This window comes from Procambarus clarkii, unplaced genomic scaffold, assembly GCF_040958095.1.
Source record: "Procambarus clarkii isolate CNS0578487 unplaced genomic scaffold, FALCON_Pclarkii_2.0 HiC_scaffold_261, whole genome shotgun sequence".
Classification (NCBI taxonomy): Eukaryota; Metazoa; Arthropoda; class Malacostraca; order Decapoda; family Cambaridae; genus Procambarus; species Procambarus clarkii.
In genome coordinates, this window is record NW_027189294.1 from 245,512 (window position 1) to 267,450 (window position 21,939).

The 21,939-nt window shown below is 47.3% G+C and overlaps 1 protein-coding gene across 1 annotated transcript; it reads left to right on the forward strand.

The window, feature by feature from the left end:
• Positions 1-34: 34 nt before the first annotated feature.
• LOC138361218 (dynein heavy chain-like) lies at positions 35-1,446 on the forward strand. Its single transcript, XM_069320634.1, has 2 exons — positions 35-466; positions 556-1,446. The coding sequence occupies exons 1-2, from the start codon at positions 35-37 to the stop codon at positions 1,444-1,446; spliced, it is 1,323 nt and encodes a 440-aa protein (XP_069176735.1).
• The last annotated feature ends 20,493 nt before the right edge of the window (positions 1,447-21,939 follow it).

Sequence of the window (21,939 nt, forward strand, 5' to 3'; positions counted from 1 at the left end):
TCACTTTCATCCTGCACGTCATCCTCACCATCCCATGCACGTCATCTTCATATTCACCCGGCACGTCATCTTCATCTTCGCCCTGAACGCCATCCTCACTATCACCCTACACTTCCCCCTCACGTTCGCCCTGCACGCCATCCTTACCATCACCCTGCACGTCACCCTCACCTTCGCTCTGCACGCCATCCTCACCTTCGTCCTGCACGTCATTCTCACCATCGCCCTGTATATCATCCTCACCATCACCTTGCACGTCATCCTCTTCATCGCCCTATACGTCATCCTCACTGTCACTCTGCACGTCATACTCACATTCGTCCTGCACATCATCCTCACCTTCACCCTGCACGTCATCCTCACCATCACCCTGCACGTCATCCTCACCATCGCCCTGCACGTCATCCTCAACTTCACCCCGCACGTCATCTTCACCATCACCCTGAGAATGACGTGCAAGGCGAAAGTGAGGATGACATGCAGGGCGAAGGTGAGGATGACGTGCAGGGCAAAGGTGTGGATAACGTGCTGAGTGAAGGTGAGGATGACGTGCAGGACGAAGGAAAGGATGACGTGCATGCACGTCATCCTCACTTTCACTCTGCATGTCATCCTCACCTTCGTCCTGCACGTCATCCTCACTTTCGCCCTGCACGTCATTCTCACCTTCACCCTGCACGTCATCCTCACCTTCCATTGCACGTCATCCTCACCATCACCTTGCACGTAATCCTCACCATCACCCTGCACGTCATCCTCATTATCGCCCTGCACGTCATCCTCACTGTCAACCTGCTAGTCATCCTCACCTTCGCCCTGCACGTCATCCTCACCATCACTCTCACCTTCGCCCTGCACGTCATCCTCACCTTCGCCCTACACGTCATCCTCACCTTCGCCCTGCACGTCATCCTCACCTTCTCCCTGCACGTCATCCTCACCATCACTCTCACCTTCGCTCTGCACGTCATCCTCACCTTCACCCTACACGTCATCCTCACCTTCGCGCTGCACGTCATCCTCACCTTCTACCTGCACGTCATCCTCACCATCACTCTCACCTTCGCCCTACACGTCATCCTCACCTTCACCCTACACGTCATCCTCACCTTCGGCCTGCACGTCATCCTCACCTTCACCCTGCACGTCATCCTCACCTTCGCCCTGCACGTCATCCTCTCCTTCGTCCTGCATGTCATCCTCACCTTCGCCCTGCACGTCATCCTCACCATCACCCTGCACGTCACCCCCACCTTCGCCCTGCACGTCATCCTCACCTTCACCCTGCACGTCATCCTCACCATCAAGTTGCACGTCATCCTCACCTTCGGCCTGCACGTCATCCTCACCTTCACCCTGCACGTCATCCTCACCTTCGCCCTGCACGTCATCCTCAGTTGTCAGTTGAATTTATCTAATGTTATCAGGCCTTCTAATAAAGGATAATTAGTACAGACCGGAAATACAGGTACTCCCCGGGTTGGTGAGGTCACTGTGGTAGGTTCACTGTTGATTGACTTCGAGTCTCGAGTCTTTGTTGTGTGGCGCATCGCGGCCCTCACGAGGAGCCTTTTGTTTACACACAATGACCAGCCACCTTCCCTCCTCTCGGCGTCTCGGAAAATACGGTTCTATTTTCTGTCTTTTATTGACAATGAGAGAGAACCTTTAATTTTATGGTTGATTTCATTAAGGTAGAGTATTGAGAACACTTTTCTATCAAGTTTTAATCACTAAATTGTTGTTTTAAGAATGTGTGTTGAGTTTAAATGAATAATTTGACGACGTCACGGATCTGCTGTTCTCTATAATCCTTTTATGACTACAGAACCGAATTTGCTGGTTATATTGGGTGTTAGTAATCTAGTGTCAGTATTTCCCACACGCCCCGCACGTCCTCACAACTCTGCCGCCCTCGTCATAATAATTGGTTTGTTCTTGCTGTCATCACTCTGCTGTTAAGTATCCACCTCCATCTGCGCCTTCCACGTTTGTAATGAGCGCGCCACATTTTGTGGCGGGGTGCAGGTTGAGAGTGGTGGGATAAGAGGAGCATTGGGGCGCGGGCTGTGTGTGCCTCCGTAGTGGATGCTGGGAAGATAATCTGCCCCCCACAGCACCAATGGCCACCCCCCACAGCACCAATGGTCAACACTGCGTTGTAATGGCCCGCTGCACCGCCTTAACACTCAGTCTTCATTAACTTCCTCCAATGCTGCCTTTCCTGGTAATTTGGGCTGCGCTGCCAAAGGTATAGAGGGGGGTATAGGTAAGATATATGTGGGGGTATAGGAGAGTATAGGTGGGGGTAAAAATTGGGGTATAGATGTGGGTATAGGTGGGGGTATATGTGGGAGTATAGGTGGGGTTTATGTGGGGGGTATATGTGGGAGTATAGGTTGGGTTTATGTGGGGGGTATATGTGGGAGTATAGGTGGGGTTTATGTGGGGGGTATATGTGGGAGTATAGGTGGGGTTTATGTGGGGGGTATATGTGGGAGTATAGGTGGGGTTTATGTGGGGGGTATATGTGGGAGTATAGGTGGGGTTTATGTGGGGGGTATATGTGGGAGTATAGGTGGGGTTTATGTGGGGGGTATATGTGGGAGTATAGGTGGGGTTTATGTGGGGGGTATATGTGGGAGTATAGGTGGGGTTTATGTGGGGGGTATATGTGGGAGTATAGGTGGGGTTTATGTGGGGGGTATATGTGGGAGTATAGGTGGGGGTATATGTGGGAGTATAGGTGGGAGTATAGGTGGGGTTTATGTGGGGGGTATATGTGGGAGTATAGGTGGGGTTTATGTGGGGGGTATATGTGGGAGTATAGGTGGGGTTTATGTGGGGGGTATATGTGGGAGTATAGGTGGGGGTATATGTGGGAGTATAGGTGGGAGTATAGGTGGGGTTTATGTGGGGGGTATATGTGGGAGTATAGGTGGGGTTATTGGTGGGGAAATATGAGAGTTTTTTCTTTTTATTGATAAAGCACAATAAATACAATAAAACAGTCTGACAAAAAAAATACAAGCAGTGAACCATGGAAAGCACAAGAGCAAAACATGAGAAACAACAGAGAAAGATAACACAAAACTGAAAAACAAAACAAGCTTATAACAGGAAACATTGAAAAACACTGAAACGATATCTTACACAATGATATATAAATATACACAGTACTAGCCCGTGGGAAAAAAAACACGGGAAGAGAAAACTCTCCAACAGGAGGGAGAAAGCCAGCCTGAAGGGCCTCATGGAAAAGCCAAAAAGCCAAAAATAAACAGTAACGCATAACCGGAACAAGCAGGGACCGGATAAAACATAATGAAATGACACCCACACATTCAAACAAGAACAAAAACATACACCGGAACATGCAGGAACCGGCAAAAAAACACAAAACACACACAAACACAGACACCAGAAAACACACACACACACCCAACAGCACCAGAACAACACAAGCAAACAGAACACATAAAACACACACAGGAAACAACTAGTACAGCACAATCAAAAACGCAAAACAAACACAAACAAACACAATGCCCAAACTGGCGAATCAAAACACTAATACAAACATACATATAGCACACACAGCAATAAAAACAAAAGACAGGGAGTATACAAATCAAGCACAAGACTATTGATATTTATCCGGGAATTCTCGTGCCGGAAAGTGCCTTTCAAATCAGCTGGACGTCTTCGGACACCTGTCGACCAGGAGACGCACAAGGCCGAGGCATCAAATCAGGCACCCCATAAATAAACACCTTTATCCGCGGCAGCCAAATAATAGAAGAGCACCACGGGACCGGACGCACCCTGTCATCCCAAGTGAGGTCCAAACGCTGTGACTTAGGGACTACGCCTCCGGCGGCTGTGATCACAGGGAAGGGTTCCACACGAGGGGGCACCGCACTGGGCGTCGCATCGGGCACCGCATAGGGCAGTGCACTGAGCTTTGTACTGGGTTGCGCACAAGGCTTCTCACTGGACTTTTCACGGGGGCTGTGCACTGGGGGGACCAGTAGAGGACACAGATGCGCCAGGGCCCCCGCCACCAGGCACAGGAGCAGGGGCCCCCTGGCGCACATCTTTCCTTAAGATCACAACGAGGTCCCAATCAGCATGAGCAACCTCCCACTGTGGGGAGCAAAAAGCAGTAGGCACAGGGGGCGACACAGAAGGTAGCACAGAGCCCTCCACAGCACCGCCAACCACAGTGGGAGACACTGGAGCATCACACTCACCCACCTACACCCAAGGCACACTGTGAAAGGGAGACACACTCAGAACCCGCCTCGAGCGCTTGGAGACAGGCTGCCGGTCGTCCGATCTATCATCCCCATCATTCCACATCACAGCAGATCTCTCCGAAGGGCGCGCCTTCAAGCCCAGCCCCTGAGAACTGTAGCCTCCACAGTCGGGGGCATGATCATGATTCTTCCAACGCTAGCTCCGGACCTTCCCCACACAGTCGGGGGCACCGGACCACACACCACAGGAGACAGCCCCTTGCAGACATCCAGAGTGACAGGAGTCAACGTATCCAGGGACGGAACAGGCAGGGGCGGGCAGGGGCTTCAGGAACAGGGACGTTGCAGGCGGGGAAGCCGGCGGCGGGGCTGGGGCCACCCCAACCCCCACGGCAACATCCACACCACCACCCACATCCGCACCCAGGCGAGCCGCAGGATCCAACACCATGGCAGAAGCCGGGAGGAAAGCAACACAAATTCCAGTACTTGGAGACAGGTCCAGAGACGACAACGGTGGAAAATCTTCATCCCGGAAGAGGTTAACAGGGGTGACCTGGTGCTCCTCACACCTAGCGGCCTGGTGACCCGGTATAGGCCGCACCTGAAACATGTCCTAGGCTTGCCTGCATGAAAGACACGAATTGGGAACCCAAACATCATGATGGAGGACGGTATAGGATCCTTGAGGCTATGCGAGAATGCAGGTCCCACACGGGACCCCCTTCCACCTCCCGGTAGGGACGGCATTCTTCCTCACATGAAGGTCCCGCCCAAAACGGGTAAAGTACCGACGTAGTAGGTCCTCAGGGAATTCGAAGGGCATCCCATGCACCGCTACATACGTCGTGGCACCACAACGGTCGGAGAGGGTCACTGACTCACCATCTCCAGGAAGATTGAAAGAGCCCCCATCATAGTGCACGACAAGATCCTGGTAAATCACTGACGAGTTGAACTTGACAATCGCTCGCCTCCCAGCAAGCAGCTGCATACCACACACAGACTCCACAGGGACACGTAGCATATCGAGTAACACCAACTGTATCGCATGGTAGGAAGCATTCCCAGAAAACTCCAGGCCAATTGAGGCCTGCTTGGTGACGGGGCACAGGCCCTCCCATACTGCAGATTGTCACGGCCCCAGGGGGCCCTCAGGAGAAACACCAGAAATATGAGTTAGTAGCGGTTTATCAGCCCATGACTTAGGCCTTCACATACCCTGCTCATCAATGGCTGCTACCCGCTCAGGAGAAGTGCATTTGGATCACACCCACCCCCTCACTGTCTGATCCGTTGACGCCGTAAGGGGGCTTGGTGGGCGGCTGCCGGAGTGTGATGATCCATGGGTCAGTCCACGGTTCTTTTGCAGCCTAATGCTCCTCCTACTGTCTTTACCAATTGTGCCAGACATCTTTCCTTTTCCTCCTGTTTCATTTTTCTCCTCCCCCCGCACCCTCTTCTCCTTACAAATAGTCATTTCCCACCGACCTTTTGCCTGTTTTGATCATTCTTTCAGCCTTCTTTTGTTTTGATGCCCAGGTGTTTGAGAAGGCATACTCTTGCAACCGTAGAAATGTAGTACCCAACTTCTTGAGCGAGAGGACCCTTATATTGTCAATCCTCCTTTTGTCACTGAATCCGATCTCGACGGACTGATGGTTCTTAAGGTGGTGTTTGTGGGGCGTATACTCACGATGCACCCCTGGGGGGTCCGGCAAGATTGGCAAACTGTCTCTTGTTGGGTGTCCTGCCTCTAATTGTGGCTCCGTGGTGGGTGCGGGTGGCGCATTTGTGAATGAAAGTATTACCTCTTGTTTCCATGTCGATGAATACTGTTCCTATTATGACTTCTCAGCCTCGTGGGGTAGGCGACCAAGCTCCCGAGTCGGACTGTGTTGGAAGACCGGACTCTGTACCGGTCTGGGCGCTACACTGCGCCCAGACCAAGATCCTCCTTTGACCCTCCTGAATACTTCCTCCAGCTCCTCCCTCCTCTGTGGTTGGGTCGAGCCACACCCCCGAGCGGTGACCACCTCGTCCCCTGGCGCGGCTCAGTCTCTCATTGTGCTACTGCACCTTTTAACCCCTCTCTCTCTCTGGTGGTTCTCAATGAGCGGCCACACTCGCACGATCCTTTCCCATACTAATACGTACCAAGCCTTGTTTGGTCCTGCTTCGTGGGCTAAATACTTTGATCTCCCTCTGGATTCTACACCTCCTGACGATTTCTCACTCTATAAACACCTTGTTGATTCGGTGGATGCCTCTGTTACTTTTAACCCCACCCGTTTAGGTACACGTGTTGTCGCTGCTCCTTCACCGGATGCAGCTACCTGCTTAGCTGCATTGTCCTGCATTGGGGAGACCCCTGTTTGGGTCTCCAAAAAAGCTCGGTTAAATGCCAGTGTTGGCACTATTCTCCTCCCACACCATGTTGCAACTGGTGTTCGGGACCTAAAAGACTGCCATGAGGATATTAAACATATCCTCGAAGCCCAAGGCCATCCTGTCCTCCAGGTAGACACGTTTACTCGACCCCCTCGTGGTCGTCGCCGTCAGCCCCTTCAAGTTGTGAAAATCAACTTTGATAGTAGGACCCTTCCGCCCTCTATAATTCTTGCTGATGCCAGATGCTCCGTTCAGGAGTACATTCCCTCTCCTAGACTTTGCAATAAGTGCTGGAAGTTCGGGCACGGTGTCCTCAAATGCTCAAGTACTGTGTATCTATGCCCCATGTGTGGGGCCGATGATCACTCTGAATCCGAGAACACTTCTCCCCAGGCTCGCTGCCTCAATTGCGGTGAGGCCGACCCTACCTTCTCCCACTCGTGTATACACTACAAACTTGAGGAAGCCGTCCTTAACTTGAAACACCGGGATCGTCTGTCTTTTCCTGAAGCGAGACGCCAAGTTCGCCGTCTCACCCCTTTCACTGGCGTATCCTATGCTTGCGTGTTGCGTTCTACCTCTTTTTGTCCTTCCCACTTTACTCAGTCTCACAACCGTTTCCAGATCTCAGACCCGGACACGTACACCACCTCCTTTCCTGTACATTCTGTCCCGACGGGGCCCCCTCAGGGTTCTCCATCTAAAGTTCCCCCCCCCCCCTTCCTACCCAGTCTGCCATGTCTCCTGTGTCTTCTTTCCCTTCATCTCCCAATCCTTCTTCCCATCTCTCCTCCCCAGTCTCTTGGCCCTCCACGCTGCCTGTCTGTCCAGGCTGATGTCCATCATCCTCCCAGCAATCTTCATGTTGTTCACTCCCGTTCATCTTCTCCTGTTGAGACAATAGAGTCTGTCGCCCAATACGTTGTTACTGGAACACCTGTCGCTTTGAGTCAGAAACGTAAGCCTGGCTCCTATCCTTCGCCCTCCCCGGCAGGTAAGAAGGCATCGCTTTCTTCCTCACCCTCCACCTCTAACTCTCTCGGTCCGTTTCTTCCATTTCAGTGGTTTCAGTGGTCCCTGTCTCAGCTATGGAGGTTTCTTTAGCCCCTGATCCCCCTCTCAGTTGCTGTCCTTGCTAAAGTGTGCTCCCCGGTTTCTGCCCCTCCTTCTCCTTCTCCTGTCCTTGACCTCCTCTCTCGGTTTTCTCCTCCTCCTCTGGACCCGTCCACCTCTGGTCTGCCCTCCCGCTCCCTCCCCTCCATCCTTACTCAGTTTACCCATGCCCCCTAACCCAGATTTTGCTGACCCTGATCCTGATCCTGAGCTTCTTTAATATACTGTGTTCTTCTTTACCTTTGTTTCTTCATTGTTCTCTGTTACTGTCCTTTCTCTTTTCGATAATGTTTATTCTTCAATGAAATATTCGTGAATTTTATGCCAACTTCCATGAACTCCAACTTCTGATTACACAGTTTTCACCACTTTGTGTTTGTCTCCAGGAACCGATGCTTGGTGCTCGTCCTGGTCACTTTCCTGGTTATTCCTTTCTCTCCCCTTCCCCCCCCCAGGGGGGGAAGGGGGCCCATACCTTTACTGCTCTCTTGATTCGCACTGATATTCTCCTTCGTCCCCTACTGTTTCCGTCACCTATCCATTGTTCTGCTGCCCGTGTTTTTGTGAGTAAAAGTTATAAAGTCTGTTCTATTTATCTCCCCCCAAATGTCTCGCTTTCCCTTCCTGTTCTTAAGCACCTCCTGGACTCCTTGCCAGAGCCAGTGCTCCTGATGGGTGATTTCATCTGTCGACATTCCCTCTGGGGTGATGTTCTGATAAACACCTGGGGCCGCCTTCTCGAACCGTTCGTCCTGTCTTCTTCTCTGTATCTTCTGAATTCTGATGAGCCCACCCAGTTGACTCTCGAACTCGCACTCTTTCCTGTCTTGATCTTTTCTCTCTGCTCGTCGTCCCATTACTTAGATCTCACGTGGCGGGTTCTTGATGACCTCCATAACAGTGACCATTTCCCCATCCTCGTTTCCTTTTTCTCTTTTCATCCTCCCCTCTCCTTCCCTAGGTAGCAGCTTGCCAAAGCTGACTGGAACATATTCACCCTCCGTGCTACTCTCACTGACCTCTCCTCTCTGCCTCATCCTCGCTCCCTCTTCATTTTTCATGACACCATCTTCGACGCTGCCCTCTGCTCTATTCCTCGCTCTACCTCCCGGGGAACGCGGAATTGGGTTCCCTGGTGGAATGCGGACTGTGCTCGGGCTGTCCGCTGTAAGCATGCAGCCTGGAAGAAACACCGAAGCCGACAGACAGCTGATTGTTTTATTTTGTTCTTCACCTCCGTGGTACTTTTGAGGCGGACCCAGTGCAGGTCGTGACCGAACTGGGTTCCCACTTTTCGTCTGTTAGCACTGGTTCTCATCTTCCTTAATCCTTTCTTTTTCGTAAGCCCGTTCTTAAATCTCATCCCTTAGATTTCTGCACTCATCTTCTGCCTATAACGATCTCTTCTCTCTCTCTCTGAACTTCAGTCTGCCCTGGCCCTCTGCGGTTCAACAGAAGTGGGCTCGGATGACATTCATTATGAGATGCTTCGCCATCTCCCTCCTTGCCCGTCTCAGTATTTACTGAGTCTGTATAATCAGGTCTGGGAGTCGTCATCAGTCCCTGAGGACTGGCTCGATGCCGTTGTACTTCCTGTTCGGAAACCGGGGTTTCTCAGGACATCCCCAAAGGACTTCGGCACTATTGCCCTCACAAGTTGTGCTTGCAAACTCTTTGAGCGTATGGTAAATGGTTGTCTGATGTGGTTCTTGGAACACCATCGCCACCTCTCTCCTTCTCAATATGGTCAAGTGCCGCAGCACAACGGATGTCCTGGTGAACTTGGAGGTCTATATTCGTACTGCTTTTGCTGCGAAGACCTCCGTTGTTGCCGTCCTTTTTGACCTAGAAAAGGCTTATGACACAACCTGGAAATACCATATTCTGTCCCAACTTCGTTCTTTTGGCCTTCCTGGTAATCTCCTTCTCTTCCTCCAAAGCTTCCTCTCTCGTCGTTCCTTTCGAGTCAGACTTGGTACCACCCTCTCTGCCTCTTTTCGGTAATACGAAGGTGTACCCCAAGGTAGTGTTCTGAGCACTACTTTTTTTCTGGTTGCCCTCAATGGTCTTCTTTCCTCCCTTCCTTCTGGCATCTTCTCCACTTTTTATGTCGACGATCTTACTCTTTGCTGTCGAGGTGATGATTCGCCTTTCCTTCAACGGCAGCTTCAACTTGCAATTGATTCCGTGACCGTCTTGGGCCACCAATCATGACTTCAAGTTCTCTGCAACTAAGACTTGTGCCATGACTTTTACTCGAAAACATGTCGTCCTTCGTCCTTCTTTGTCACTTTATGGTCATCCCCTTTTGTACAAAGATTCCGCAAAGCTTTTGGGGTTAGTCTTTGACACTCGTTTGTCTTGGTCGCCACATATCTCTCATCTCCGAGTGGAGTGCTCTAAGGCCTTTAACCAACTTAAGGTTTTGTCCCATACTTCTTAGGCGCTCTATTTGCCTTCTTAGGCAAATAGAGGCACACGCTCCTCTATTTGCACTCCTCTCTCGTCCTGTCTAAACTCGATTATGGTTGCCCCCCATACTCTTCTGCTTCTCCTTCTACTCTTCCCCGTCTTGATCCTTTGCACCATACTAGGTTGTGCCTCAGCTCTGGTGCCTTTCGTTCCACTCCCACCCTCAGCTTGTACCCTGACACTGGCTTCCTATCTTTCCAGGACCGCCGTGATCACTACCGTCTTCGCTATCTTGCGCGGTCCTTACAGCATCCTCATCTCGCCTTTGTCGTGCTTTAACTTTTACCCCTCCTGTAGTTCCTGTTCCTCTTCACCATTTCCCTCTTTCTGTCCGTTTGTCTCGCTTACAAGATTCTTTTCCGGTTTATATTACCAATGTTTCTTCTCGTATTGTTCCATCCTTGCCCCCGTGGAGGGTCCACCTTCCCAAATTTTGTACTTCCCTGACCCGCATCACTAAAGCTTTTACCCCTCCTAAGGTTATGAAACACCATTTCCTTGAACACTTTTCTTCGCACTCCCACTCAGTTCCCATCTTCACCGATGGGTCTAAGTCTGCTGACGATTTGGGCTACTCTGTTGTTTTTCCTGACCACACTTATATGTATCGTCTTCCTCTGGAGGCTGGCATCTTCACAGCAGAACTTTATGCTATTCTCTATGCTCTTCGTCTCCTGCTTTCTCGTTGTCAATCCTCCTTTGTGGTGGTAGTTGACTCTCGTAGTGCCCTCGTGGCTTTAGGGTCCTTTAATCCGGTCCACCCGGTGGTCATCGAGATTCAACATTGGCTGTTTCTTATCTCCAGTAAATTTAAGTCGGTTGAGTTTTGCTGGGTTCCCAGCCATGTTGGTGTCTCTTTAAATGAGCGTGCGGATGCTGCCGCTATGGACGCTGTCCGAACTTGTCCCATCTCCCGTAAAGGTATTCCTTATTCCAACATTTACCCAGTTATTCATTCCTCCATCCTTGCCCGTTGGCAGGCTTGTTGGTCTTCTGTTACTGGTAACAAACTACGTACTCTTAAGAGTCATGTGTATCTGTTGCCTTCCTCCTACCACTGTAACCGGCAGTGGGAAACGGCTCTGGCTAGGTTATGTATTGGGCATACATGTTTCACTCACGGTCACTTAATGGAGCACTGCCCTGCTCCTTATTATCCTAATTGCATTGTTCCTCTTACGGCTGTGTACATTCTTGTTGAATGTCCTGACTGTGGGGAAATTCCAGGCAGCTAATCTCTCTTTTTCAAATTGACTTAATAAATAAAGTTATGTCTTATTTATTTTTCTTAGTAAGTAAGAATTAATTGAGTGGACTGTATATACTTGTAAACTGCCTGAAATCTTCTTACACACTAATGGGAGGGACAATTGGTAGCCTAAACCACTTTGTTATGGCTCCTCCTTAAACTACCAATTGTTTACCTTTTAATTTGTTATAATACAGTATACCACATATGGTGGTCTAATCTACTAGTAATTACTAATTATAACTACTAAGAGTATTAATGGCTTAGCTGTGCCAGTAGTGTGGGCCTGGTAAGGCGTGTAGGTGTAGCCTCAGATTGGGTGTGGCCCTGTGCCTCCTGGTGCCACGTAATGGCGGCTTGTGGGAATGATAAAGCTTGGCAAACAATTAGTAATGTGTATGAACCAACTGTCTGCTCAACTTCTTGCTGCTCCTCTTACAATTTACCTGTATGGGATGCAAGGAATTAGTCAAAGTTCCCTAAACATATCAATTACAGGTATGACATGAACTGTGAGGGTTGTAAAATGGGGTACACGTACATGTGGTTTAGGTTGTTCATACATTATGACCGACTTATTTTTATAAATGAATAAATGTGCACATTATAATTCAGATACAAAATACTTGATAAGCCGGATACAGTCGTTGTTGTGATGGTTGTTAGGCTGTGTTGCTGGTGTTGACACGTAAATGGGGTGTCTAGTTGGTTACACCAGCTCTAGCCAAGACAGCGTGGTGGCTACTCTGTTGTTATTGTTGTTATGATGCGGGAGCCTTCCTCCCAGTCAGGCAACGCCCTCATGCTGGTTCCTCTCTCAAAGTAATTTTACATTAACAAGGGAACCTAGCTACAATTTGATGTAAATAATTATATTCAGTCTTATTGAATACTTTTTTGTTACTTCTAGATACTAAACTAGTCTATTAACAATGTTTCATAATGTAAATATACGATGACTTCCATGACGTCACGGAGTCGATGACGTCACGGAGTCTCCCATTTTCCATCCTGAAGGAAATACAGACTAAGGGAGACTGTGTTATATGTGTGTGTGTGTGTCGGTTTCCCGATATAATTCTGGGGGGGCAGAACACGGGTCGAAGTCCCGGTAAGGACTGCGATCACTTTATTCTTCTCCCTCAGAATTATAGTGCTGCTTTAATTTGAGTTTACATTGTTGTGCAGCAGTCCGTTGGAGACGTATGTCCCGTACTGGCGTATCGGGTGCTGGAAGTCGTTGCACGTCTTCTTTCCTGGCCAGTTCTAAAGGTACTAATTTCTCTAAAGTTTTGAGAGTAGTGTTGCCTTTGCATTTTACTTTCACTATTCTCAAGATGCCCTGGCTGTCTGGATGAACAGAGACTATTTGACCTATAGGCCACTCTGAGCGTGGTCCATCACTATCCACCAGAACTATGTCACCAGGGTTCAAGTTAATTCTGTTATAGGGGTTGTTTGCCCCGTAATGATACTCCCTCAGAGCTGTAAGGTATTCACGAGTCCATACGTCATTCCACCGACTTATCACCCTTGAAAGATGTTTGAAACGTTGAACCAAATCACTCTCTTTGACATATGAAGGATCCTCTGGTTCCACATCCGTAAGGGACACAAGTGTTTTGAGAGGTCTCCCATACATCACATGAGCTGGACTTAATGGTTCACGCTGCAAAACATCATCTGAGAAGTAGGTAAGTGGTCGGTTGTTGACTCGTGCTTCTATCTCTATGATTACTGTTTGAAGCTCCTGTAGGTCAATCTTTTGGCGGTGTAGGGTTTTCCGTAAAGACCGTTTCACTGTACCAACCATGCGTTCATAGAAGCCTCCATGCCATGGTGCTCTGGGAGGTATGAATTTCCAATGGCACTGCCGTTGAGTTAGGGCTGTGCGTACCTTTGGGTGTGTCCAGATTTTCCTCAGACATGCTTCTCCTGCCACCAAGTTGGACCCATTGTCTGAAATGATTAACTTAAAACAAGATCTACGTGAAGCAAACCTGCGGAAAGCCTGTAAGAATGCTTCAGCACTCATATCGGGAGTCACTTCTAGATGGACTGCCCTTGTTGTAGCACAAGTAAAAAGACAGATATAGGCCTTTTCTAGTTTCTTGTCTTTAGTGCCTGTCAGTGTTAGTGCTCCTGTGAAATCTACTCCTGTTGTCTCAAAAGGATGAATATGTACGACTCGTTCCTTCGGAAGTGGAGGAGGGCCAGGATATGGACACACTCTGGCATCGTATCTCCGGCATACAACACAGGATTTGATTATGGATTTTACTGTCTGTCTACCTTGGGGTAGCCAGTACTGTTGTCTTAATTCCGTGAGAGTATCTAATACCCCCACCATGCAGAGTGCAGTATTTGTGTATATGTAACACAATTAGTTTGCTTACTATGTGGTGACGAGGGAGCAATATTGGATTTTTTGCTTCCAGATCTATGTCAGCATGTTGTAAGCGTCCTCCGCATCTTATCAAGTTATAATTGTTGGTGTCTAACCAGAGACCCAGATCATGTTGTAGCTTCTTAGGAACATTGTCAATTTCTGTCCCGAATGGGTCGGTCTGAGCTCTTTTAACCCAGTACCTTAAGGCACTAGGGAATTTATGCTTGATTCCTATTTTCTTTAGAAAATCAAACACTACTTGGGTGACACCTACAAGTTAGTTCAGTTCAGAGTACCGAGCAGGATCAATTACCAAAGTCCGAGGTAGTTCCGGGTTCTCAGTGGGAACAGTGACATTGGTCACAATGACTTGTGGCTTTTGTTCAGGCCACTGGTCGCTGATTAGCCACTGAGGTCCATTGAACCACATCTCTGCCTTTGTTAATTGCCGTAAAGTCAGGCCTCGGGAGAGATAGTCAGCTGGATTCTCTTTAGTAGGTACATATCTTAGTTTATACCCTGCTGACAACTCTCGTATTTCCTTAACGCGGTTACTCACGTAAGGATTCTTACTGTTATTGTTTTTAACCTACTGTAGCACTGCCTCATTATCTGACCATACTACTGTTTCTTTAAAGTGGATGTGGCTTAAGGCCTTCATCAGATAATGAGCCAATCTTACACCTAGCAGTTAGGCTGTTAATTCCAGTTGTGGCAGTGATCTTTTCTTTAAAGGTGCCACTCTGGCCTTTGATGTGAGCAAATTGGCTTGCCCATTTGAGACCAGGTAAGCTACTGTACCATAAGCCTTTCCTGAGGCATCACAAAATACATGCAGCTTAATTGGTTCTTTTTCATTTACTACTGTGTTCCTAGGGAACTTGACAGACTCTAGGATACTTAAATCTTTCACTAACCCTTGCCATTTTTCTTGTAGGGCAGGTGTTAGAAGATCATCCCAGCCTATCTTTTGTTGCCAACATTCCTGTATTATCATCTTCCCATTAATTAGTATTGGACTTAATAAGCCTAATGGGTCGCAGGGTTTGCTGACTTGTGATAGCAATTTTCTCATTGTTAAGTTAGTGGTATCTGTCTCCACTGACTTGATTGTCAGCTGATCGGTTGTCGTGTTCCATTGGACACCTAGTACCTTTGTCATCTCGGGTACTTGGTAGTCGGGAAATTCAGTTGCGATCAGTTGTTTTAATTTGTCATTGTTAGAGACCCAAGACTGGAGAGGCATATTGGCTCGCATTAATTCTCGATTGGCCTCATGGTATATGTCCAACAGTTTACTTTCACTGTTGGTTGTTCCTTGAAAATTATCCACATACAGGTTTCCTCTAATTTCTGTCTTGTTCGGGCTATTGGACTTCTTCAAGTGCGTATCCAAGGTAGCTTGAAGCAGAAATGGTGAGCTCGTGGCCCCGAACAAAACAGACGCAAACCGATAAGTGATTATTTCGCTGTTTGGATCGTTAGGATCCTTAATCCATAGGAACTTTGTGTAGTTCCGGTCTTCTTCTTGAAGACCTACCCTAAGGAATGCCTTGCTTATGTCGGCCGTATATGCATAAGTCCCTATACGAAACTTTAACAGCACGTCGTAAAGCCTTTGTGTTAGACTAGGGCCAGTTTGAAGGCAGTCATTTAACGAAACACTATTCTGTCCCATCTTTGCACTGCAATTAAATACTATCCGTAGTGGGGTAGTAGCTGAATTCTTCTGTACATGGTGGTGTGGCAGATAATGTCCTTCCTTTGGGTTATCATTTGTTACAACTTCGATAAATTTGTCATCGAGCTGCTTCTGTATTATTTCATGGTACAACTTCAAGTTTTCAGGTTGTCTTTGTAAGCGTAACACCTGTGATCTTAATTGATTTTGTGCCATAAAGTAGTTGATGGGTAGCTGAGGGTGATTCAGCTTCCATGGTAACCTGACCCAGTACTGATTATCTCTGTAGATAACTGAGTCTAGGTATTGTTTGTAAGTCCAGTCATCATCTGGGCTAGGTTGTTCAGGGACAATGCCGAGAGTTGCCAGGTCCCATAACTTATATACTGGGGGATCAAGCTCATCCTCGGATATGTCTCTGAGTTGCAGTGGAGACTGTTCTCCTAGTCATGCAACCATTACTGTGTTGGCATGTTGGTGATCTACAGGTGCGGGTTGTTTTAGCCGTAATACTGGGCCTGTTAGTAAATAGCCACCTGCAGATGGTAACACGTTCATACCATGGTAATCTTCCTTTCCTATGATAAACTTATGGTAGACATCTGATCCCATAAGGATTCCAATATTGGAAAGGTTGTCCGATGTAATGTTATCAGCCAAAGGAATTCCCTTTTCTTCCAGAAATTTGGCTGTTGTTCCTAGACCTTCTATATACAGGTCTGTGGGGAATCTATCTACTACCAGTGCTGGTACTTTTCGTACATAACCTCCTAATCGTACTGTGGGTCGTACTACCCTGTAAGCTCGGGCTCCTGGGTTAGTCAGGAATCCTGCTATGTTTATCCGTGTCTCCTCTACAGGTGTAAGTTTCAGTTTATCTACCAACTCCTTTGATATAAAGGTCAGTTGGGACCCTTGATCAAATAATCCACGTACGGTAGCTTTATTCTTTCCATTTCTAATGATCAATCGTGCAGTAGGTAGAGCTGATTTATGATTAGACCTTGTCGAGAAGACACTTATGTCAGGTAACACAGTACAAAGCTGTACTGATGCTGTAGCTCCTTCCTCCTCCTGTGGTTTGGGAGACTTTGTACTTGTGTCCCCACAAAGTGCAGTATGGTGTTGACCCTTATGGCACTTATTGCAGATGCGCATTGCAGTTGTGCAATTGTCGGGATGATGTTCCCTTATACACTTGCGACATCTATGTAACTCCTTGAGTCGTTTTATGCGTGTTGCACGATCAGGGTAGCGTCTGCAATTGTACATGGAATGTGATTGCTCACAAAACACACATGGTCTCCAGACATTAACAGTATCTTGAGGAGTCACCGTTTTGGATGACGCGTTAACTGTAGGTTTGGAGGGACCAACTGCATATGTTCCTACACTGCCCTGATTCCACTTTGTGGAGGGGGAAGATGTTTTAGCTTTGTTTGGAGTACTGTTTGTACTCTGTTGTTTACTATTAGTAGCAGACGTAGGTTTAGATGTCGTTTTTCCTTCTGGATTAACTCTTTCTCGTTCTATGATGGTTTGCAAACCCTTTGTAATCTCATTTACAGTCAAGGATGACTTACCTACTTATACAAACAACTTATCCAGTATGTCCCTGGGTAATTTTCGTGTCATATGGACTTGTATTATCCAGTCTGACTCATCCAAGTTCACTTTATTTTTAAGTGCCTTGAGCATGGACTCAAGCTCCAATCTGAAGGCTTGGAGTGAGACTGCAGTATTATTTGGAGGTTTAATGTCTAACAGTTTCTGTGTTAGAATTCTGATGGTCCTTTCAGGTTTAGCGTAATTATCTTTCAGGAGTTGTACTGCATTGTCATAATCATCATCTGTGTGAGTTAGATTACAGACTACCTGATACGCTTCATCCTTCAAGACACTCTGTAAGTATGTAAACTTTGTTGTTTTTGGCACATTGGCATTAGAATCCACAGAATCGACAAATTTGCTCCAGAAACCGTCCCAACTCTCGTCTTCTGTTCCAGAAAAAGTTGGTAAACTAAGTGATGGCAATTTGACTTCTGGTGCTGTCTGGTTCTGGGAAGTTGTGGTTGCAATATTTATATTGGCTTTATGGGCATGTATGATATCATCAAAGTGTTGCAACTTTATAAACATTGCATCTTCATAATCGGAATGTTCTTGTAATACATCTTGTAATGTTTCTCCACCAACACTGGTATTCTGAAGTAAAACTTGATATTCTTTCATTTGTTGCAACACACGGTCATACTTGTTCCGTGTAAGCCTAAGATAGTTTTCTAGTGCGACATAGTTAACTGGAGTTTGTCTACTCATGTTTTCACATGTGCTAATCTGCCGTGATAAATGTCCCCTCAATCCTGTGAGGGTTATTTGGACATTTTTGACAGTAGACATCTTGGAAGACTTGATAGTCGTATAGACTAGTGTCAGGACTATTTATGGCACTTGTATTAGTAAAGCCACTAGTTTCCGAACTAGAGCTACTTATCATTTATTTAAATATACACTGTATAATCATACACTCTATAATTTGAGTGGTAGACCTGTATCAATGTTGGTATCCGCAAGTTAGCCCTTCATTATCACCCTTGGTTGGTACAGAGACACAGGTTAACACTCAAAGGTGTAATGATTATAGTTAAATTATACTTATAGTTATATTGATATCATATTGACAACACAACTCGGGTTGTCTTAAATACTGCATAAAAATATGTACTTGCTAGGTTGTAATATGTGTTCAACTCTAGACAAGTGTAACATTCTTACCCTTACACCAGGTTAGCACAATAAATTAGACTAGGTTGCTGTACAACACCAGCCTAAAATGTTCTACCCTTGTGCAAGAATTAGTTGTAAATAATGTGGCATGCAGTAAATGTTACAGTAATGGCAATAATAATGCAATAATTACAAAAAAAACATTTATAAGTAACTTATAAGTAAAGTAGCCTCTTATCAACCTCTTGTAATGAAATGAAAAAAGCACACTTGTTCCTTTGGTACTGCCAGAACAATAATAGTGCTTGTTGTAAGTTCTGTTTGCTATGAGATTGAAAAGTTAGGCTAGAAAAAATGCAAAAAATATAGCAGTGTCTTCCTGCTATAATGTGTGTAGGTAATATTGCACTATATGTATGTATAATATCTAGGTTCAAAGGACCAAATATTGTGGGGAAATTCCAGGCAGCTAATCTCTCTTTTTCAAATTGACTTTAATAAATAAAGTTATGTCTTATTTATTTTTCTTAGTAAGTAAGAATTAATTAAGTGGACTGTATATACTTGTAAACTGCCTGAAATCTTCTTACACACTAATGGGAGGGACAATTGGTAGCCTAAACCACTTTGTTATGGCTCCTCCTTAAACTACCAATTGTTTACCTTTTAATTTGTTATAATACAGTATACCACATATGGTGGTCTAATCTACTAGTAATTACTAATTATAACTACTAAGAGTATTAATGGCTTAGCTGTGCCAGTAGTGTGGGCCTGGTAAGGCGTGTAGGTGTAGCCTCAGATTGGGTGTGGCCCTGTGCCTCCTGGTGCCACGTAATGGCGGCTTGTGGGAATGATAAAGCTTGGCAAACAATTAGTAATGTGTATGAACCAACTGTCTGCTCAACTTCTTGCTGCTCCTCTCACAATTTACCTGTATGGGATGCAAGGAATTAATCAAAGTTCCCTAAACATATCAATTACAGGTATGACATGAACTGTGAGGGTTGTAAAATGGGGTACACGTACATGTGGTTTAGGTTGTTCATACATTATAACCGACTTATTTTTATAAATGAATAAATGTGCACATTATAATTCAGATACAAAATACTTGATAAGCCGGATACAGTCGTTGTTGTGATGGTTGTTAGGCTGTGTTGCTGGTGTTGACACGTAAATGGGGTGTCTAGTTGGTTACACCAGCTCTAGCCAAGACAGCGTGGTGGCTGCTCTGTTGTTATTGTTGTTATGATGCGGGAGCCTTCCTCCCAGTCAGGCAACGCCCTCATGCTGGTTCCTCTCTCAAAGTAATTTTACATTAACAAGGGAACCTAGCTACAATTTGATGTAAATAATTATATTCAGTCTTATTGAATACTTTTTTGTTACTTCTAGATACTAAACTAGTCTATTAACAATGTTTCATAATGTAAATATACGATGACTTCCATGACGTCACGGAGTCGATGACGTCACGGAGTCTCCCATTTTCCATCCTGAAGGGAATACAGACTAAGGGAGACTGTGTTATATGTGTGTGTGTGTGTGTGTCGGTTTCCCGACACTGACTTTCAGGATGAGCGTGTGTTTTGCTTTCCGATCATCCCTCATGGTCAATTGTCCCTCGATAGAATTCTTGGTCCGATATTTATTTGATATCGTTTGTCTTATGCGTTTCTGTTCTCGTATTGGCATCCTTGGTTATATTTAGTGCCCTCTAATTATTCAGCACATTTGGTGGTGCTACATAGCCTTCCCGGTTTGGTGCCTTCTTTTGATAATTACTTATTTGGATCACAACTAACAGTTCCCACCACCACCACCACCACCCCCATGCAGTCTTGCCCCAGCTGTCAGAGTGTCCAGACCGAGGGCACGGCCCTCCGGTCGTTTTGTTTGGTGACATGGGGCACCCTCTCCCCCTGTCCACCGTTCTGAGACAATTGGTCTGGAATTTTCTGGCCGGGCATCGTATCTGGTTGTGGAAGTGGTGATATTGGATATGTTCCGCATCAATGTAGCAGATGTGTTTGGCGTCCAGGTTCTTACAAAAAACTGGATACTCGTCAAGTTCAGCTCTCCGGCTATTTACCAGGATATAGTGGGCCGTTATGATGGTCATTCGTTCTCTCTCCCTGTGGACGGTGGTACCGTCTCTGTCTCAGATCGCTGCTGCTTCCTCACCTATGTGGCACTGCATGGGGTCCCTTTTGAGTTTCCTGAATCATTACTTCGACGTTACTTTGGTAAATATGGGACCGTGGTGTCCCTCCAGATGAATGCCATCTCTTCCGGTAGATGGAAGGGGGTCTCGAGCAATACCAGGACCATCGCCATGCATCTCAACTCTCCGGTTCCGTCGACTGTGACATCGATGGGGTACACCATGCACGCCTTCTATGCAGGACAGCCCCGGACTTGTTTTCGGCATGGCCTTGAGGGGCACCAGGCGGTGGCCTGCTGTGGTGTGGCGGCGGCTCCTGTGAATCTGTTTAGGGAGGACTTTCCCCATTTGGTGGCTGCGGAGGTGTCGCCTTGTGATGGTGTGGTGGGGGAGGCTTCCCTGCCGTCTGCAGCTCCTGGTGTTATTATTGGGTTCCTCGGCCGACGTACCCGTGAGTGTGATTGGTGTTGTGGGTGTCGGGGAGGTGGTGGGTGATGGCCCGCCCCTGCTGTCGGCTTCTTCGCTTCAGCCGGCTCCTTTACCTCCGCAGGCTCCCTCACCTCCATCGGCTCTGCCTGCCCCATCTCCAGTTCCTGTGTCGCCTGTGGGGTGTGGGCTTGTATCCCCTGTTGCTGAGGCTGCTGTGCTTCCGGCTCGCGCTTTGCACAGTTTGGTGCAACCGGCCGAGGGCTCTACTCGAGTGCCTCCTGCTGGTGGCACCAGTTCGAATGATCAGCGACCTGTGTCAAAGCTCTCGGAAGGCTAGGAAGTTATCGCTCCCTCGTGAGTGGGTTGCCGAGTGTGACGTTGTAGTTGATGATGCTGTGGAGGGCTCTGTGCTGCCTCCTGTGTCGCCCCCTGCGCTTTCTGCTGTTGACTCTCCACCGTGGGAAGTTGCCCCGGTGATCGGGACCTCGTCATGGCACTGAGGAAGGATGTGCGCCGGGTGGCCTCAGCTCCTGTGTCCGATGGCAGGGGCCCTGGCGAGCCTGCGTCCCCACCGGATCCCCCAAGTATGCAGCCAGTGCGGAACCCAGTACAAAACCCAGTGCTAGACCCCCTCATGTGGAATCCCTCGTTGTGGTCACGGCCTCCGGGGACTTGGTCTGTGGATTGCAGTGGTTTGAACTCACCTTGGATGATAGGGTGCATCCGATCCCGTGGTGCTCCTCTACTATTTAGGGTGCCACAGGAGAAGGGATTTATTTATGGTGTGCCGGATCTGATGCCTCGGCCTTGTGCATCTTATGATAGACAGATGCCCAATGACATCATGCTGGTTTGAGAGGCTTATTGTTTGCGCTCTCTGGCGCAGGAGTTCCCAGATAAATATGCATAGTGCTTATACTTGACTTCTGTATTCCCAGTATGTTTTGTAATTGTTGCCTTGTCTGCTATATGTATGCTTTGTATCCATGTTTTTGGCTCGCCCCGTTTGGGTATTTTGTTTTGTTGTTTTGTTTGCACTGTGCTATGGTTTTCCTGTGTGTT

Excerpts from the sequence above, each read along its gene's own strand:
- LOC138361218 (XM_069320634.1), top strand. The coding sequence starts at position 35 with ATGCACGTCATCTTCATATTCACCCGGCACGTCATCTTCATCTTCGCC. Across the intron at positions 467-555 it reads GAATGACGTGCAAGGCGAAA|GACGAAGGAAAGGATGACGT; the intron begins GTGAGGATGACA and ends GATGACGTGCAG.